Below are 20,343 nucleotides of genomic sequence, written 5' to 3'. Positions count from 1 at the left end.
TTGTGTACAGTAGCTTATTTTTTTGGGTGGACCATTTTTAAAACTTTTATTGAATTTGTTGCAATACGGCTTCTATTTTCTGTTTTGGATTTTTGGCACCGAGGCACGTGGTATCTTAGCTCCCCGGCCACAGATGGAACCTGTGCCCCCTGAATCTTGGCCTCTTCTCCAGCGTGTCCCACATGGAAGACACGAGTTAAGAAAACAAAACTGGACTACACTTGCTATGGCATTTGTGATCCCGGAAAATAAAAGGTCAAGAATCACTCCATTTAAATTAAAGACTGGTGACTCAGACGGTAAAGAATCTGCCTGCCCTGGAGGTGACTCGGATTCGATCCCTGGGTTGGGAACATCCCCTGCAGAAGGGAATGGCCACCCACTCCAGTATTCTGGCCTGGAGAATTCCATGAACAGGGGAGTCTAGTGGGCTACACTCCGTGGGGTCGCAAAGAATCGGACATGACTGAGTGACTAAGCACACGTGGACATTTAAGGAGGATAAATACCAGAGCAGATGTCCATAAAAGACATCTATTCCGGCCACTGATTTTTTTTTTTTAATTGGAGGGTAATTGCCTTACCATGTTGTGTTGGTTTCTCTGCCCAGCAAAGTGAATCAGCTACAAGTATGCATATATCCCCTCCCTCTGCAACCTGCCTCCCACCCCTGCGTCAGGGACACTGATTTTAATAATATTTGTCAAGATTCTTTGGTCAGAACAAAATCCCTTCTCAGACTAGCTTAGATACAAAGGACTTTTCTGGATTTTTTTTTTTTTTTTTTTGGTTTTGGTGTTGGCTCAGAAGGCTCCCAGGATGATTGAACAAGAAAGCAGTAAGGAGGGAAGAAATGCTGTTTCAAAAGCCATCTGAAGCCAGATACAAAAGCTTGAAGGCACAATCACTCCGTTTCCTTTCTCCGAAGTTCTCTGAGTCATCTTCGTGTTTCTCGCTAGAGACGGGCTTCCTCCACATGGTGAGACAGATGGCTCCCCAGAGTGCCCAGGTTTCAAAGAGGATGACTTTTGGGGCAAGAGGAAAGGGGAGGCACCCCCCACCTCCGTCCTGATCGTCGCCGCTGTGACTTCAGCACCTTGGCACCCGCGAGCTGGGTAGCTCGGCGGGGAGGGGAGCCGAGTTCTTCAGATGAACCATTGATGGAGGTTGAAGCTGAGATGCTCACAGGGTCAGCTTGCAGGGCGAAGGGGACCTTGAATTCAGAAGGGGACCCGAGCTTCGGTCCTGACGCTCTGCAATCGCCATCATGTTTTGTTTTTTTTTTTAATATTTATTTATTTGGCTGTACCAGGTCTTGGTTGCAGCATGTGGGATCTAGTTCCCTGGAAGTGTTAGTCGGTCAGCCATGTCCAACTCTCTGCCACCCCATGGACTGTAGCCCAGCTGGCTCCTCTGTCCATGAGATTTCCCAGGCAAGAATACTGCATTGGGTTGACATGCCGTCCTCCAGGGGATCTTTCCAACCCAGGGATCGAACCTGGGTCCTTGTTCTCTGACCAGAGGTCAAACCCTGACCCCTTGCATTGGGAGCACGGAGTCTTAGCCACTGGACCACTAGCAAAGTCCTGGCCATCGTGAAGTTCTTCTTATGCTGTTTTGTTTTTTATTTTAACATACTAGTCCATCCTAAAGGAAACCAACCCAGAATATTCATTAGAAGGACTGATGTTGAAGCTGAAACTCTAATACTTTGGCCACCTGATTCGAAGAGCTGACTCATTGGAAAGGACCCTGAGGCTGGGAAAGATTGAGGGCAGGAGGAGAAGGGGATGACAGAGGATGAGATGGTTGGATGGCATCACAGACCCGATGGACATGAGTTTGAGCAAGTTCCAGGAGATGGTGAAGGACAGGGAAGCCTGGCGTGCTGCAGTCCATGGGGTCGCAAAGAGTCGGACAGGACTGAATGACTGAACTGAACTGCATGTGTATTTATCTATTTGGCTGTGTCAGCTCTTAGCTGCAGCCCCTGGGATCCTCACCGAGTCAAGCAGGGTCTTCCACTGTGGCACACGGACTCTCCAATTGTGGCATGTGGGCTCAGGAGTTGCAGCTCGAGGGCTTAGCTGCTTCACTGGCATGTGAGATCTTAGTTCCCACACCCAGGATCGAATCGGCGTCACCTAAACTGCAAAGCTAATTCTTAACCACTGGACCACCAGGGGAGTCCCAATGGTGAAGTTCTTAATCGTATATCTCTGTGCTTTCTTGGCAGGTTCCAATGGGACCATGGAGCATATGCTGAGAGCGTCTGCATCCCCTAGCCTCGCTGCCTCCCTGCTTCCCCGTATTCAGGCTGCTTTAGCAAAATGCCGCAGCCTGGGGAGGCTGGAACAACAGACGTCTGTTCTCTCACACTTCTGAGGACAGAAGTCCACAGTCAAGGTGTGGGCAGCGTTGGTTCCTCGTGTTCCACGCCTCTCTCTGGCATCTGGTGCGTCCCGGGGGGAGCGTTGGCGTTTCTTGGCTCCTAGACGCATCACCGCGACCTCTGCCTTCAGCATCACATGGTGGTCTCTCCCGGTGTGCGTGTGTGTCCCGGGTTCCCCTTTGACAAGGACGCCGTCCAACCGGTTGAAGGCTCACCCTACTCCAGGATGACCTCATCCTCCTATTGATGTGCAATGACCCCTCTGCAAGTAAGACCACATCTGAGCTACTGGGGGTTTGGGACTTAAAGATGTGGGTTTGGGGGGTAGAAAATTCAACCAGTAACAGTGTGCTCTGGTGTGTGATTGTGTATGTGTAGAGGCTGTGTGTAGCTCCCTCAGTGGATGTGTTAGAAGAGTGTGTTTGGCAAGCTCTATTTTTTATGTTTTCTTTCTTCTGTCTTACAGTGAATGTGGAAACAGGCTTTATGTTTATTTCCTTCCTTTTCAAAAGCAAAGTCATAGTTTGGATATAGTTAACAGGGCAAGTCCATACAGAAAAAGTCTTTTATTTGTAATTTATGAAAGCCCCGTGTTTGAATTTTTCTTAATGAAACCCTTTGGCAAGCCTTATTGTTATGCCCACTGTTGTTATTTTTATATGGCAACAATTGTAACATCAAATATTGTAATTTGACTGATGCTGAAGCTCCAATACTTGGTCTACCTGATGCGAGGAGCCAACTCGTTGGAAAAGACCCTGATGCTGGGAAAAATTGAGGGCAAGAGGAGAAGGGGACGACAGGGGATGAAATGGTTGGATGGCATCACTGACTCAATGGATGTGAGTTTGAGTAAACTCTGGGAGACAGTGAAGGACAGGGAAGCCTGGCATGCTGCAGTCCATGGGGTCGCAGAGAGTTGGACATGACTTAGCCACTAAACAACAATGACATCAAAATACTGTAGGGTGATTATAGTTCAGTACTTTCTAATTCATCTGTATTTTAGTTAATTAGTAGAGATAGGTGCATGCATGCTTGCTAAGTTGCTTGAGTCGTGTCCAACTCTTTGTCACCCTATAGAGCATAGCCCACCAGGCTCCTCTGTCCTTGGGATTCTCCAGGCAAGACTACTGGAGTGGGTTGCTGTGCCCTCTTCCAGGGGATATTCCCCCCAGGGGTCGAACCCATGTTTCTTAGGCCTCCAACAGTGGCAACTTTAAACCAGAGCCGGCACTGCTATCAGTGCTTCTTAGAAAAGGACAAATCCCTTTGACTCTGACCATCTGATGTCCCTTCTGCTTCATCTCTGGATATCCTGTCTATCACATAGCTACCATTTCTGGACAGAAAGATACCAATCACATCCTCTGTTATTATTCCTGATAACTGGCCATGCGCTAAACAAAGATAAGGCTTGGGGGTTTTCTCCTTTATGTATTAGCTGTAGTGACCGCATGAGCAGAATCTTGGCTTCTTCATCTGTTTGGTTTTCCTGAGGTTCAGGTTATAAATGAAAGGCAGGAGAAACACTTGCTTGCTTTCTTTGGCATTTAAAATTTTTTAAAGTTGTGTTTCTAGCATCTTCCAAAGATAGCCAGTAATATCTTTTTCTAAATTGATCCAGTAAGTAGGAGCCCTTTCCCCACCCCCACCCCCAGCCTTTACCTCTTTGGCTGAAAGTCTGCAAGGCTGTGAGCCTAGACTCGTCACTATCAATTCCAGACTCAGAGGGACAGCTGGTATGAATAATAATGATAACACAGAAATAGAATAGATGAGAGACGTAAGGGAAAAAATAGCATTTGGGTATGTGGATATAGTTGTCTGAGGCTATCTCCAGCATCTTTTCCTTAGTTTGGTGACGTGATTCGGTTCCTTCCCTCCCTCCTTCCTTCCTGCCTTCCTTTTCACCTTCCTTCCTTCTCTCTTTATTGTTTTAAAGTCTTTTCAAGTTAGGTTTTTCAGCTTGTCATTTCTATCCAAGTATCTGAGCTATGCTGGCAATGGAAGGTGGTGCAGATGAAACAGAAATGGTCATATTTCATCAAATTGAAAGCACAGCTAGAACGAAAAGGAACAAGCCTTTCATCAAGGGGTCCTGGGGGCACGTCTCTCCTTTTAATAAATGATCCTGGGTGATTTCCCTAGTGGTCCAGGGGTTAAGACTCTGCGCTTTCACTGCTGGTTGAGCTTGTTCGATTCCTGGTGGGGGAGCTAAGATCCTCCATGCTGTGCGGTGCATCCAAAAATTTAAAATAAATGAATAAATAATAAGAAGTACTGGGACAGTTGATTATCCAGACGGAAAAATTAGACCTTTACCTCAGTCCTTGGCAAAAATTAATTTCAGATGGATTAAATATGAGAAACAATCTTTTTAAAATTGAAATTTAGAAGAACATATAAGAGAGTATTGGAAAAGGAAATGGCAACCTACTCCAGTATTCTTGCCTGGGAAATCCCACAACAGAGGAGCCTGGCGGGATACAGTCTATGCAGTCGTGAGAGTCAGACATGACTTAGTGACTAAACCACCTCCATCACGAGAGAGTATGTTCCCGAATGAAGCTTCCAGACACAAAGAAGTCTCTCAAAATGTAAATAAAAAGATGAATTACTTAGAGTAACTAATATTAAAAAATACAAAGAAGAATGAAAATATGAATCAGACTTAAAAGAGTCTTTGCAATTGATAGCTTACCAAGGACAGGTGTGCCTGCTATGTACTTATGCCCTTTAAGTCAGTGAGGAAAATATTAATACCAGCTATTCAACAGAAAAGTGAACAATGGCTAGATACCATCAATTCACAGCAAAGAAACCCCAAATGGTCAATATTCCTCATTCGTAATCAGGAAAATGCAAATTAAAACAACAACGAGTTATCTTTATATACGCAGCTTAAAATAGGTTTTGTTGTTCAGTCGCTCAGTTGTATCTGACTCTTTGCGACCCCATGGACTGCAGCATGCCGGGCTTCCCTGTCTATCACCATCTCCCAGAATTTGCTCAAACTCTTGTTCATTGAGTCGGTGATGCCATCCAACCATCTCATCCTCTGTCGTCCCCTTCTCCTTCTGCCTTCAGTCTTTCCCAGCATCAGGGTCTTTTCCAATGAGTCAGTTCTTTGCATCAGGTGGCCAAAATATAGGATACCAGCTCACATATTTTAATCAACAAAATTTACAAATGTGTGTGTGTGTGTGTGTGTGTGTGTGTGTGTGTGTGTGTGAATTGGTAATGACTCAAGGAATTGGAAGCTTATATATCCTTGGTGGAAGAATAAATGGGGGAAACCACCTTAGTTATCAATTTGCCTTTTCCAGTGGGATGAAAGTTGTGGATGTCACAGAAGACAGATTTTACTCCTAAATATAAACCTCAAGAGATCACAAGAGATGTGAGCAAGAAGGCAGGTTCCAAAGATGTTTAACTGCAGCATTTTGCTGACAGCAAAGCAGGGAAAGAACCCAAATATCTAGCAGTCCAGGAAGGAACAAAGGGAAGCCATGGTTTGTGCATACAACCAAGTGCTTTTTAAAACTTTCTTTTATTGAGATGTAATCACATACCATAAAAACTGTGCTTCTAAGGTGTATAGTTCAGTGGTCTTTATTCACACGGCTGAACAACCATCACCACTGACTAATTCCACAACACTGTCATCAACCCAAGAAGATACCCGTACCCATTTCTAGTCACTCCCCCTGTCTCCTTCTCTCCAATTGATGGCAACCATTAACTGCAGCCATTAATCCACTTTCTCTCTCTAAGGATCTGTCCATTCTGGATATTTCATATAAATAAAATGCCTATGATGCACAGCTTTCTGTGTCTTAGCATAATGTTTCCAAGTGTCATCCAGGTCATGGCATGTACCAGTGGCTCATCCTTTTTTGGGGCTGAGTAATATTCCATGGTATGGTTAACAACTGAATTCTGTGCAGCAGACAAGGAAATAAATCTTCAAAAATCACCTGGATGAGTTTCAAAAGCATAATGTTGATGGCAATAAAAAAAAATGGTGACAGAATTGTAATGATGACTCCCTATGTTTGTATAATATAATAACAATAAAATAAAATGTATTGACTATTTATAGATGCTTGAGGGGTAAAAGTATGAAAAAATCCATCAGTATAATATATACTACTCTGAGTAATGTTGACCTCTTAGAAAAAGAGGGAGGGAAATAGACTGGGAGGGGTAGAATAAAAACACAGCAAAGTGTTCATGGTTTGAAAATAAGGTCAGTGTGCTTATTTCCACTTATATTTTGGGGTGTTTTTCTTTATGACAGAAGTATTTCATAGTTTAAAAACTTGAAAAAAAGTTATCTAGGGAATTCCCTGGCAGTCCAGTGGTTAGGACTCCAGGCTTTCCCTGCTGAGGGCCTGGGTTCAATCCCTGGTAGGGGGGGTAAGATCCCAAAAGCTGCAGGCACGCCTGAAAAAAAGAAGGTTATCCAGTGTATGCTACTGAGTGAAGAATATTCATATATACATTCCAAATATTTATACTTTGATCCATTCATATATTTTAAAATGACTTTCAAACCTGATTGAGTGATGCAACTTTGGAAGCAAAGCTCATATACACGTGCTTATACAGAAGCAGTTATTCAGTACCACTGTCATCTACACAAAAAAGTCCACATTTAGAAAAAAATCCTTAAAATGCTGTATTCACATGAGTTAATTAAGTTATGGGTGCCAAGTGACAGAATCCACATAGATTCTGTAAGTCTAACTTTATTGCAGCCTTTGATTTTAATAAGAATAAAAACAGAAATGTGATGGCAGTAAGAAAACACTTTCATTCTTAGCAGAGAGGAAACTGGTCTTGAGACTAGAGGGCTTGAAAGAATCAGGAACCAAATACTTTCAGCCATTTTCCTAGGTGTGTGCTACTTTGGGATGCTTTTTGTTAATTCACAAGTATCTCCCTCCAGGGCCATTTTTTTCTGCTCCTTTTGTGAAATCCCTGTGTCTGTGGGGGCATGTAGTCTTCTCTGAGGAACATTTTCCATTTGCATGATGTCGTCCTGAACTCCCTAAGTGAATATTCCCAGTCCCACCAGCCTGTAGATACATTACGTATTCTTAGCCTATGATTTCATTCAAACCCTCCCTGGTGGGTCAGGAGGGTAAAGAATCTGCCTGCAATGCAGGAGACTGGGGTTCAATCCCCTGGGTCAGGAAGATCCGTTGGGGAAGGAAATGGCAACCTCCTCCAGTATTCGTGCCTGGGACACCGCATGGGCAGATGAGCCTGGTGGGCTACAGTCCATGAGGTCGCAAAGAGTCGGACACAACTGAGCGACTAACACTTTCATACTAAGGTTACACTCCAAGTCTCGTGAAAACTCACCCCATAATTTATGAGAGGAGGGGAAGCAAGAAGAGAAACATAATTCTATTATTATGAATAAATGTGCCAAGGACAGAGTCACCTGGATTTTCCCAAGTCCGGTCATCCCAGCCATGTTAATCCATACTCTCCCTCCCAGAGAAAAGCTCTTCTCTCAGTCCTACACCTTCACCGTTGTGTAGTCACAAGAAGTCTCCTCGGCGGGGACAGAAGCTGCCCCGGACAGCACTGTGGTGTTTAGCTGGGCGTAGGTCACCCCATCGGGATCTTCAGGCTTTGGGGAGAAGAGAGACAGGCTTGTAGAGCTGAGCTTTGCAGTAGGGTAGCCAGGAGCCACACATGGCCATTCAACTGCAGACAAATGTCAGCTAAATTCAAGCTGAGGTCCTCAGTCTCACCAGTTGCATTTCAGATGCGGCGGGAGGCTGGGATATGTATGGGACAGCACAGCTGTAGACTGTTTCCCTCATCGCAGGAAGTTCTGCTGGACAACATGTTCTGGGACGGCCATGCTTTCAACTCCCATAACAGGATACCATCAGATCAGTGGTAACATGTGCTTATTAAAAATCAGTGCAAATGTACTGAGAATAAGAACTGTTTTGAGAATAAGAACTGCCCTCCTATATGCATACCTACTGATGACATAGTATTGTATTTTAAAAAATAATGCTGCTGAGATATAATGTATATACCATAAAATGCCCCTGTGATAAGTGTAGAGTTCTATGACTTTCAGTGAATTTGTAGAACGATGCAACCATCACCACTGTACAGCGGGAGAATATCCATCGCCCCACAAAAGTTCCCTGTGCTTGTTTGCAGTTAAGCCTTGCTCCCCCTGCCCTTCACCCCCACCCCAGCCGTAAGCAATGACTAATTTGCCTTTCCTGGAAATTTTATGTAAATGGAACAATTTTATGTATAGTTTTTTGTATCTGAGTTTTTTCACCTAGCAAACTGTTTTTGAGGTGCAGTCACTTCTCATGTATATCTGTAATTTCTTCCTTCTACTGCTGAATAGTATTCTGTTCTATGGAGGGATCCCATCACAACATGACATTATCATAATATAATGATCAACAATGTGCTAATCAAGGTCATTAGGCCAACACTTAAAAGAGCCCAGATTTAATCACTGACATTTACTTTGTGATAAATTATGCCTTTCCATTACTTAATATTTATATATATATATATATATATCCAAATGAATGCAATGTACATAAATATTGCTTTAAACACAACAATGTTTAAATCTTTTACTAATTTTTTTTTTTTTTTTTTTTTTTGGCCAGTAGCTTGCAGCATCTTAGTTGCTGACCAGGGATTGAACCTGGGCCTTCGACAGTGAAAGCACCGAGTCCTAACCACTGGATCACCAAGGAATTCCCTGCTAATGCTTTTATTTAACTTGCTTTGGCTTCAAGAATGAGCCAGTGAACCTCTGTGCCCTGTGGGAAAAGGTGTGAATTTTACTTGCTATCGCACTTAGATGTTACAATGCTGATTAATATTAAATCACATATAAGCAGTATTTTAGGGGCCAGTGGCTCAGTGGTAAAGAATCCACCTGCAATGCAGGTGATGCAGGAAATGCCAGTTCAATCCCAGGGTTCGGAAGATTCCCTGGAGGAGGAAATGACAACCCACTCCAGTATTCTTTGCCTGGGAAAGCCCATATAGAGAGGAACCTGGGGGGTTACCGTCCATGGGGTCACAAAGAGTTGGACATATCTGACTGACTGAGCATGCACCGAACAAGCAGTATTTTAAACAGAAAAAAATGATGGATGTAAATTGATGGATGAAGCACAAACTGGAATCAAGTTTGCCAGGAGAAATATCAGTAACCTCAGATATGCAGATGACACCACCCTTTTGGCAGAAAGTGAAGAACTAAAGAGCCTCTTGATGAAAGTGAAAGAGGAGAGTGAAAAAGTTGGCTTAAAGCTCAACATTCAGAAAACTAAGATCATAGCATCCGGTCCCATCACTTCATGGCAAATAGATGGGGAAACAGTGGCTGACTTTATTTTTTTCGGGCTCCAAAATCACTGCAGATGGTGATTGCAGCCATGAAATTAAAAGACACTTACTGCTTGGAAGGAAAGTTATGACCAACCTAGAGAGCATATTAAAAAGCAGAGACATTACTTTGCCAACAAAGGTCCATCTAGTCAAGGCTATGGTTTTTCCATTAGTCATGTATGGATGTGAGAGTTGGACTATAAAGAAAGCTGAGTGCAGAAGAATTGATGCTTTTGAACTGTGGTGTTGGAGAGGACTCTTGAGAGTCCCTTAGACTGCAGGGAGATCTAACCAGTCCATCCTAAAGAAAATCAGTCCTGGGTGTTCATTGGAAGGACTGATGTTGAAGCTGAAACTCCAATATTTTGGCCACCCGATGTGAAGAACTGACTCATTTGAAAAGACCCTGATGTTGGGAAAGATTGAAGGCAGGAGGAGAACGGGACGACAGAGGATGAAATGGTTGGATGGCATCACCGACTCAATGGACATGAGTTTGGGTAAACTCCGGGAGTTGGTGATGGACAGGGAGGCCTGGCGTGCCGCAGGGTTCGTGGGGTTGCAAAGAGTCAGACACGACTGAGCGACTGAACTAAACTGAACAGAAATTGATTAATATTTGTTAAATGATGCTTTCATGTCATCCATTTGACACTTAAAATTTGTCAGAAATGCCAATAAACCCTTTACATTTATGACATCATTAGACTCTCACAGCCTTTTAACTGGGGATTTGGATTCCCCTTAGATACGGGAGGAAAGAAGTGAAGAAGTGTTAGTCGCTCAGTCATGTCCGACTCTCTGTGACCCCATGGGCAGTAGCCCACCAGGCTCCTCTGTCTATGGAGAGGAATGGGTTGCCTTTCCTTTCTCCAAGGCATCTTCCTAACCCAGGGATTGAACCCAGGTCTCCTGCATTGCAGACAGATTCTTTACCGTCCGAACCACCAGGAAAGGAAGGGTCCAAATCATGTGGGTTTGTGTCTTGTTTGTTTAATTTTTATTGGAGTACAGGTGACTTGCAATGTTGTGTTAGTTTCAGGGATACAGTAAAGTGAATGAGTTGTCCACATACATGTATCCCCTCTCATGGGGGTTTTGTGATTTGTCTCAGACCACACTGGTGATAAATAGCTATTGGGAGCTGGAATCCAGCTACTGTGAAATTCAAAGCACCTGTTTTTTTGTTTGTTTGTTTGTTTGTTTGTTTGTTTGAGATGTAACTGATATATAACCATGTGCATCTTTAAGGTGTACTCATGTTGATGTGATACATTGATATAGTGTACCACCTTGCTAACACTTCCATCCTGTCACATAATTATCATTTCTTTTTCGTGATGAGAACAATTATGATCTAGCCTCCTAGCATCTTTGATGTATACAATACACTATTGCTGACTATAATCCCCAAGCTGTGTGTTAGATTCCCAGGACTTACTCATCTACAAGTTGCAAGTTTGTTCCCTTAAATGTCATCTTCCTAGGTCCCCTACCCGCCCGCTCCCCAGCCCCTGTTAACCTCCTATCTACTCTCTTTTTATGGGTTCCTCAGATTTTTTTCGACTCAATATTACATGGCCGCATGAATATAACCAGCGTTTGAGCTAAGCCAGGAGGCAGACAGACCAGCCTCTGGTGGTACGTGAGCTCTTGGGTTATTCCATAGGGGAGAACTCACCGATTCAGATATCCTTTCCATCATGGGTGCATCTGCATGTGAGTACAAGGAGACAAAATTCAGTTCTCAGATGGCAAGAGTCAGATCGTAGTCTCTCCATCCCAAGGTCCCTCCTGGTTTCGCCCCTGATGACTTACCTGCATCCCTCTGCGTGTGCACTTTAGAATGGCGGGTTCTGAGAAAGAGAAATGTGTTCAAGTCTGGGAATCTGGAGATCTGGGGGAGGGGCTAGGGCTGACAGAGGTGGGGCTGGGCATGAGAGTCACTGATGTGAAGACCGGGTCTCTGAAGAGTGGCGTGGGAGTTAAGGCAGGGCGTGAGGTCTGCCAAGTGTACCTACCTCTTGGTGGATTCTTCCTGTGATGAATCTATTTAAAAAAAAAAAAAAAAGGAAGAATGTATCTCCCTAGAGAATCCTTCTCTTTAGTCCCCTTCCTCGGAGTGCGAAACCCGCGCTGCTCTGAACTCACCTTGCTGAGTGCACCTGTAGATGAAGAAGATGGCGAGGAAGAGGAGAAAGAGGGAGAGGCAGCTGAAGGTGGCCACGAAGACGACCCTGGTGTCTGGGGGGAGAACAACGGGGCCAAGGTCAGGCTGGCTCCAGGAATGCAGAGCAGCTTCGCAGAAGAGTCACAAGGAGCCAGACAGCCTGGCTTCAAGACTGCCACTCCCCAGCTGGAGCGCCCAGTCACTTGAGAGAATTTGCATCATCTCCCTAAGCTTTTGTTTTCCCGATCAAAGCGAGGATAGCAATTGTGGCTGCTTTACTGGTTGGTAGAGAGATGGGGTGGGTCAGTGGCTACAGAGAGGGCTAGCACAGTGCCCGGCAGATAGCAAACACCCAGTAAACGTTTCATCCCCAGGAATAATACTTATTAACTGTGAGCCATTAGCACTCATAAGTGTTTTCTCATTAAAAAAATTGTTTTTTATTAATTTTTTTTTTTTGCCATGAAGCTTGCAGGATGTTGGTTTCCCAACTAGGGATTGAACCCAGGCCTTTAGCATGAAGGCCTGGAGTCCTAACACTGAACCACCGGAGAATTCCCTATTCTTTCTCATCTTGACAATAAGTACACAAGGTAAGTTTGCCATCCCCATTTCATTCATACATAAATCAAGTACCTGGAATTAAACTGAGTTCCCCAGACTCACATGGCCAGGATGGGCTTTGGACGCTGCTGTGTCTAACCTTTCTGGCCAGTCTGCCCCAAGGTTGGGGTAGCTCTGTGCTGACCCCTGGGTGTGGGCATTCAAGAGAAGTGACATTCTGAACCTTTTCCAGGTAAGTCATGATTTGGTGAGAAACACATTTACCCAGAATAACTGTGATGCTACAGAAGTGAAGACAAGTCCAGCAACAGATGGATCAAAGTCCAAGAATCATTTTCTCAAGGTAAGGAAGCAACCTCAGTGTCTATCGATAGATGAACCCATAAAGAAGATATGGTATATATGCACATACACTCCCGATGCTGGGGGTCTGAGTTCAATCCCTGGTCCGGGAACCAGATCCCACAAGCTGCAATTAAGATCTGGTGCAGCCAAATAAATAAATATTTTAAAAAACAAAAATAAACTCATAAAAACAGAGTAAAACAGTGATTGCTAGAGGCTGGGGAGTGGCGTGTTTGGGGAGAAGTTGGTCAAAGAGCACAGACAAGTTTCAGATGACTGAGGTCTGAGGATCTAATGGACCGCGTGAACCATAGTTGATGGCACTGTAGCGTATCATGAAACTTACTAGCAGTGTTCTTAAGTGTTCTCACCAAAAAACAAAAAAAGCAAGTACATGACATGAGGTGAAAATTTCACTTTTAGTGCAAGTCGCTCAGTTCTGTGTGACTCTTTGTGACCCCATGGACTATGTAGTCCATGGAATTCTCCAGGCCAGAATACTGAGTGGGTAGCCTTTCCCTTCTCCAGGGGATCTTCCCAACCCAGGGATCGAGCCCAGATTTCCCACATTGCAGGCAGATTCTTTACCAGCTGAGCCACAAGGGAAGCCCCTGACATGACTTGAGTTGAGTGATATGCAATTAACTCTATGGGGAGACTCCTTCTACAATGTATTGTTGTTGTTTAGTTGCTAAGTCATGCCCAACTTTGCAATACCTTGGGCTGTAGCCCGCCAGGCTCCTCTGTCCATAGGACTTCCCAGGCAGGAGTACTGGAGTGGGTCATCGTTTCCTTCTCCAGAGGCTCTTCCCCACCCAGGGATCAAACCCGAGTCTTCTGCGTCTCCTGCATTGCAGGCAGATTCTTTACCACTGAGCTACCAGGGAAGCCCCTATCCTGTATCAAATCATCACATTGTACAGTTTAAATATCTCACCACTTTATTTGGCAATGATACCTCCATGAAACTGGGGCGGGGGGGCGGTGAGGGGAAGGAGGTGTAGGAAAGGGAGGTAAGGAGAGCTCCCTTGAAGAGAGCCGTGATGATGAAAAACCCTGACTCGGAAGCGCTCAGCGGAGCATCTGATTCACGGTGTGGGATAAGGAGGTTGCAGTGATCAGGATCATTCTCTCACACGGCATCCCACCCACACCCACCTCCCTCTGTAACAGATGCTGTCAGCGCGCCTCCGCCCATGGTCCCCCAGATTCCTTTGCCGTTCTTAGGCATGCTCGATCGTGGTTTCTCCCCCTTCCCAACATAAGCACTTTGGTGTCTGTTGGCGGTAGTGGTGGTGGGGTACTGCCCAGAAAACGCCTTGGGAACCTAGGTGGCCCAGGGACACCCCTTTGCCAAAAGTAGACATCTGTGGGAGCCACGCAGCCCCGTGGATGGAAAGGTGGGGCAGAAACACCCGTTCCTGGATGGCGGCGAAGGAACATCAGCCTTGCCTTATGCTCTCTGCCCTCCCCTTGGTGACCCAACAGTTTATCTCACGGTGCAGTTCGCTAGAAACGGGAAGTGAATGATTGCAAGACTCCACAGCCCACTGAACTGGGTTTGCCCTGAGATGGCCACATATCCTGGCCAAATTTCACATCAACTATTGACACATTGCCAAAATTAACTTGCAGAAGGTCTGTGACACTGATCTGAGGCATCTGACCAAGCAGTGGGATACAGCTTGACACAGGGCATGAAATCCCAGAAAGGAAGGCTGGCCTTGTGGCAACATTAGGGGATGAACTTCATCGTCATCTCTGCCCAGAATTAGAGCAGCGGGTTCCTTTCTAGTAGCCTGGAGGTGCACGTCTGTAGGCTGGAGACAGCCTCTTGTTGTCGTTTAGTCACTCAGTCATGTCTGACTCTTTTGTGACCCCATGGACTGTAACCCACCAGGCTTCTCTGTCCAAGGGATTTCCCAGGCAAGAATACTGGAGTGGGTTGCCATTTCCTTCTCTGGAGATGGGGTATCTGTTGCTCAAAAAGTTAAACACGAAGTTACCATGTGTCCCAGCAGTTTTACTCCTAGGTAGTAGATACCCAATTAGGGGCTTCCTTGGTGCCTCAGACGGTAGAGAATCTGCCTGCAATGCAGGAGACCCAGGGTCAACTCCTGGGTCGAGAAGATCCCCTGGAGAAGGAAATGGCAACCCACTCCAGAATTCTTGCCTGGGGAATCCCATGGACAGAGGAGCCTGGTGGACTGTAGTCCACAAGGTCATAAAAAGTCAGATACAGCTAAGTAACTTATACTTTCTCCTTTCTTCTTTCAGATACCTGATGGAAAGCAGGGGCTCAGGTACCCATACACCTATATCCATGGCAGCATTATTCACAATAGCCAAAAGGTACAAACCACCCAAATGTCCATCAACTGATGAATGGATAAACAAAATGTGGTCTGTCCATATGATCGAATATTATTCAGCCATGAAAAGGATGGAAGTACTGATACGTGTTACCACATAGGTGAACCTTGAAGACATTGTAGGAAGTGAAAGAAGCCGGTCTCCAGACCTCAGACTGTGGGACTGCGTTTTATATGAAATGTCCACAGTAGGCAAAGCCATAGAGTCAGAGAACAGATTGGCAGGGTGTGTTGGGCGTTCAGGGAGCGAAGACCGACTGCTGGATGGAACTTTATTTCGGGAATTAGAGTGGTGGTGTAGAGCCCTGTGAATGTGCCAAATGCCTCTGCCTTGTACACTTTAGAAGGGTGAATTTATGGGATGTGAATAATATACCAACTAAAAAAGAAAAGCAATGACAAGAGAGCTAAAAACACGAACCCTTCAACTCTCCATCTCCCATTTCTGATACTTCCAAGCTCTCCGACTCTGTCAGATTTCAGATCTCTCCAAGAAACTGTGGAACGCATTGTGGTCACAGAGCCAGAGTAGCAGTCATTAGCCTGCTAATACTGAATAAAAATGTTTTCAAAGGCAAATACATATTTTGGAAGGACAGGATGCAGGAAATCTTTTTTTTTTTTGGCCACGCCACATGGGATGGAACCTGTGCCCCCTGTGATGGAAGTGTGGGGTCCCAATCACCGGGCCACCAGAGAATTTCCAAGGATGGCTTTTTTTTTTTTTTGCCAACTACCTAACACTCCAAGGATGTCTTTTTAAAAATTATTTCTGTTATACTTGCATAGACTCTAATGACAACCTTGAACAATTTTGACCCTGTGAAGCAGATTGCAGGAAGGTTATGCGTTGCTGAAAGAAAAAACGATCAAGCATCTAGGTAAATTCCCCGTTTGTCCTGTGGTTAGGACTTCCAGCTTCCACGGCCCGGGGTCTGGGTTCGCTCCCTGGTTGGGGAATTGCGTGTATATGTTCAGTCACCAAGTCGTGTCCGATTCTTTATGACCCCATGACTGTAGCCCACCAGGCTCCTCTGTCTGTGGGATTTTCCAGGCAAGAATACTGGAGTGGGTTGCCATTTCCTCCTCCAGGGGGGTCTTCCCAACTAGAGACTGAATCTGAGTCTCCTACACTGGCAGGCACATTCTCTACCACTGAGCCACCTGGGAAGCCCAGGTCAGGGAATTAAGATCCCCCAAGATGCATGGCACAGCAAAAACGAATCCGTGATGGATAAGCCTGTTTCAGTCTAAGCCTTCAGAAAGCCTTAGTTTTTATGAGAATTTCTCCTAAAGGAAATCAGTCCTGACTATTCATTGGAAGGACTGATGCTGAAGCTGAAACTCCAATACTTTGGCCACCTGATGCGAAGAGCTGACTCACTTGAAAAGACCCTGATGTTGGGAAAGATTGAAGGCGGGAGAAGGGGACGACAGAGGATGTGGTGGTTGGATGGCATCACCGACTCAGTGGACATGAGTAGTTGGTGATGGACAGGGAGGCCTGGCGTGCTGCAGTCCATGGAACCACAGAGAGTTGGACACGACTGAGCAACTAAACTGAACTGGACTGAGGGTAGAATCTTAGTCAATTCTTCTGGAAAACCAGTATCAGAAAAAAAGAAAATTAACATTCACTGTTTTTTGAGAACTTGAAAGTTTCAGCAAGTGTTTGATCAAACATCATCCCAAAGTATAGGCTCCGCAGGTCCTGGTTCCATTCCCCAAACCAGTCATTCCGACTCACCCCCTTTCTTCCCGAAACTCCACCAGAGCTTTTCACCACGAAAAACAGCAGACGATGTACCTTGTGCTGTTTTATTCACCAGCGTTTTCAGAGGGGGATATAACTGGGGGAAACAAGTCCCTTTTAATTATGTTACCTATCTGTGAGGAGGCAGGTTTGCTTTCCTCTTGGTTCCCTAGAAAAGAGGAAAGGAGAAAAGGAATCACAATGTTTATATGGGAACCTTGGGGACATAAACCCTCGTGTTCTATTTACAGACATCATGCCCTCTTTGGGATGCAGAGAGGAGAATGTTCTTTTCATTCCCCAGGTGCTCACTGGGTCCCCAAATCTGGCCCAGAGCACTAGGTTAGTCTTCATGGAGCTTGGTATTATTTTAATAACAAAAATATTTATGAATGACCCTACTAATCCCCCACCTTCCAATCCTATCCCAGGAAAGAGCACCAGCATTTTACAAGTATTCTCTCCCATTTGGTAGGTTGCCGTTTCATATTGATGATTGTTTATTTTGCTGTGCAAGAAGATTTTTTGGTTGATATACTGTTGTTGTTCAGTTGCTAAGTCATGTCCGACTCTTGGTGACCCCATGGACTGCAGCACGCCAGGCTCCCCTATCTCAGTTTGGTCCAATTCATGCCCATTGAGTCGGTGATGCTATCTAACCATCTCATCCTCTGTCGTCCCCTTCTCTTTTTGCCTTCAATCTGTCCCAGCATCAGGGTCTTTTATAATGAATTGGCTCTTCGCATCAGGTAGCTAAAGTATTTATTTTTGCTAATTTTCTGTAGATAAGATCACATCTGCAGATGAAGGCACTTTTACTTCTTCCTTTCCAATTTGAATGCCTTTCTTCCCCCTGTCTTGCCCAATTGTTCCAGAGAGGACTTCCAGTATTACATTGAATTGAAGCGGTGGGCATCTTTTCCTTATTCCTGATATCAGAGGAAAAGCTTTCAACTTTTCACCATTAAGTATGACCTTAGCTGTGGGCTTGTTATATTGGCCTTTATTGTGTTGAAGTATGTTCCTGCTACACAAAATTTATTGAGAGTTTTTATATTGAAATGATCTGTTTTATCAAAAATTTTTACATATGTTAAGATGAACATATGATTTTTATCCTTCATTCTACTAATGTGTGTATCACACTTACCGACTTGTATATTGAACCATCCTTGTGTACAAAGGAGAAATCTCACTTGATCATGGTGTGTGAGTCTTTTAATGTAGTGTTAAAATTGATTTCCAAGATTTTGTTGAGAACTTTCTCATCTGTACTCATCAGGGATATCGGTCTATAGTTTTCTTTCAGTGTCCTTGTCTGGTTCTGACATCAAGGTGATGCTGGCCTTGTAAAAGGAACACAGGAGTGTTCCTTCCACTGTAGTTTTTGGGAAGAGTCTGGGAATGACTGGTGTTATTTCTTCCTTAAATGTTTGGTGGAATTCACCAGTGAAACCATCTGGTCCTGCGCTTTCCTTTGTCAGGAGTTTTGATTGCTGATTCAATCTCTTTATCTGTTATTGATATGTTCCAGTTTTCCATTTCTCCATACTTCAGTCTTGGTTTGTAAACGTCCGCAAACGTTCTCCTGTCTGTAGGTACTACCCACGTCCGTGTTCTCCCAGACGATGGCCAAGAGGGGCTGGAATCAGGTTGCTGGTTCCACGACTGGTACTGAGGTCTGTCTGCCTGTTATCCAACGCCCAGGCAGGTGAGGCCCCTCCTGGGGCCTTTGGTGTCTGGTGGCGGATCCCACAGCTCCCACGAGGCACTTTTGTTCACGAATGAGTGCCAAATTTTAGTTGTTGGAGTGAGGGTACAAAAATAAGGAATGGCAGACCTCCCTGGTGGTGCAGTGGGTAAGAATCCGCCTGCCAATGCAGGGGACACAGCTTCGATCCCCGATCCAGGAAGACTCCACATGCCGTGGAGCAGCTAACCCCGAGAGTCACACCTGCTGAGCCCATGAGCTGCAACCACTGAGGCCCTTGAACCGAGAGCCCATGCTCTGCAACAAGAGAATCCCCCACAATGAGAAGCCCGCGCACCACAGCAAAGGGAAGCCCCCATTCACCCCGACTAGAGAAAGCCCGTGTGCAGCAGCAAAGACCCAGCACAGCCACGAATTAATTGATTGATTATGTTTTTAAAAGAAAAAGAAAAAAAATCACAGGCTCAAGATGGAATCATTTGTGTAGACTGTGCTAGGGCTCAATACCTAATCTAATTGAAGCTTTGAAGCCCATGCCCAGAAATGTTGTCTTAAATAGTCAGTCGGGAATTTTTAGGTCAGCACCAGTGAGGTCATCTGTCACAGGGACCCCTCCTTCCCCCAGAGGGTCATCGGTTAATCTGCCACGCAGACCCCTTTCTCTACTCCATAGGTGGTGATGGCGTTCAGTCACTATGTGCTAAGTGACTTTAGTCGTGTCAGGCTCTTTGCAACCCTGTGGTGTGCAGCCTGCCAGGCTCCTCTGTGGGATTTTCCAGGCAAGAATACTGGAGCGGGCTGCCGTTTCCTCCTCCAGGGCATAGCATAGCACGATTTGCAGAGCACATTTTCAGTTATGCTCTGGGATGGGGAAGACAGCTTCTCGGTAGCAGGTTTCGTGGGTCTATTTTACAATGAGGTGCCCGGGGTCAGTGACATCACCTGGATAAAGGCATTGGCTCTCTGACTGCACCCGAGGATTTTATGGCTGGAGGGATCTCTGTGTTACATTTGCCAAACATTCAAGACTAACCTGTTTGAGAAATAAAGAGGGGGATTGTCCGAGGTGAAGGACAGAGAGAAAATATATGCCCAGACCACCTATCAAGGAGCCCAGGACCACCTTAGGCGGGTTAGTCGCTCACTCACGTCCGACTCTTTGTGACCCTGTGGACTGTAGCCCGCCAGGCTCCTCTGTCCATGGGCTTCTCCAGGCAAGAATACTGGAGGGGGTTGCCATGCCCTCCTCCAGGGGATCTTCCTGACCCAGATATCAAACCCGCATCTTCTGCATTGGCAGGCGGATTCTTTATCATCTGAGCCACCAGGGAAGCCCAGGCTCCAGGTGAGTGAGGAGGAATTCAGCCGCCTTCCTGTTGAGTTCTGCCCTTTATTGTACCCAGAGTCCTGTGACTTCCCCAGCATGAATGTCGCATTCCGGACATCAGACTGGCACGTGAGGGTCATGTTGCTGCTGCGTCCAACCTCTGAGTTGGGCAAGGCATGGAGGAGGGGTTGGGAAGTTTCTCTGGAAAGAATTTGGAGTTTGACTCTTCATCTTGGTGACCACCAAAACCCTCCTAGAATTCAGAGGATGAAAGGGAAAAGGCCGTGAAACTTGGGGTGCGGGAA

General features: G+C 45.3%; 1 protein-coding gene across 1 annotated transcript; it reads right to left on the bottom strand.

The window, feature by feature from the left end:
- Window positions 1-7,751: 7,751 nt before the first annotated feature.
- Window positions 7,752-17,447, bottom strand: LOC110145267 (V-set and transmembrane domain-containing protein 1-like). The gene is made up of 7 exons (XM_070451571.1): window positions 17,414-17,447; window positions 17,131-17,169; window positions 11,948-12,040; window positions 11,818-11,845; window positions 11,615-11,652; window positions 11,478-11,509; window positions 7,752-8,039 (listed from the first exon to the last, which is right to left on the bottom strand). Exons 1-7 carry the CDS (start codon window positions 17,445-17,447, stop codon window positions 7,926-7,928), a joined length of 378 nt encoding a protein of 125 aa, XP_070307672.1. The 3' UTR covers window positions 7,752-7,925.
- Window positions 17,448-20,343: the final 2,896 nt, after the last annotated feature.

This window comes from Odocoileus virginianus, chromosome 20, assembly GCF_023699985.2.
Source record: "Odocoileus virginianus isolate 20LAN1187 ecotype Illinois chromosome 20, Ovbor_1.2, whole genome shotgun sequence".
NCBI classification, from domain to species: Eukaryota; Metazoa; Chordata; class Mammalia; order Artiodactyla; family Cervidae; genus Odocoileus; species Odocoileus virginianus.
The sequence above is the reverse complement of the archived record's forward strand: the minus strand, read 5'-3'. Positions and strand labels throughout refer to the sequence as shown.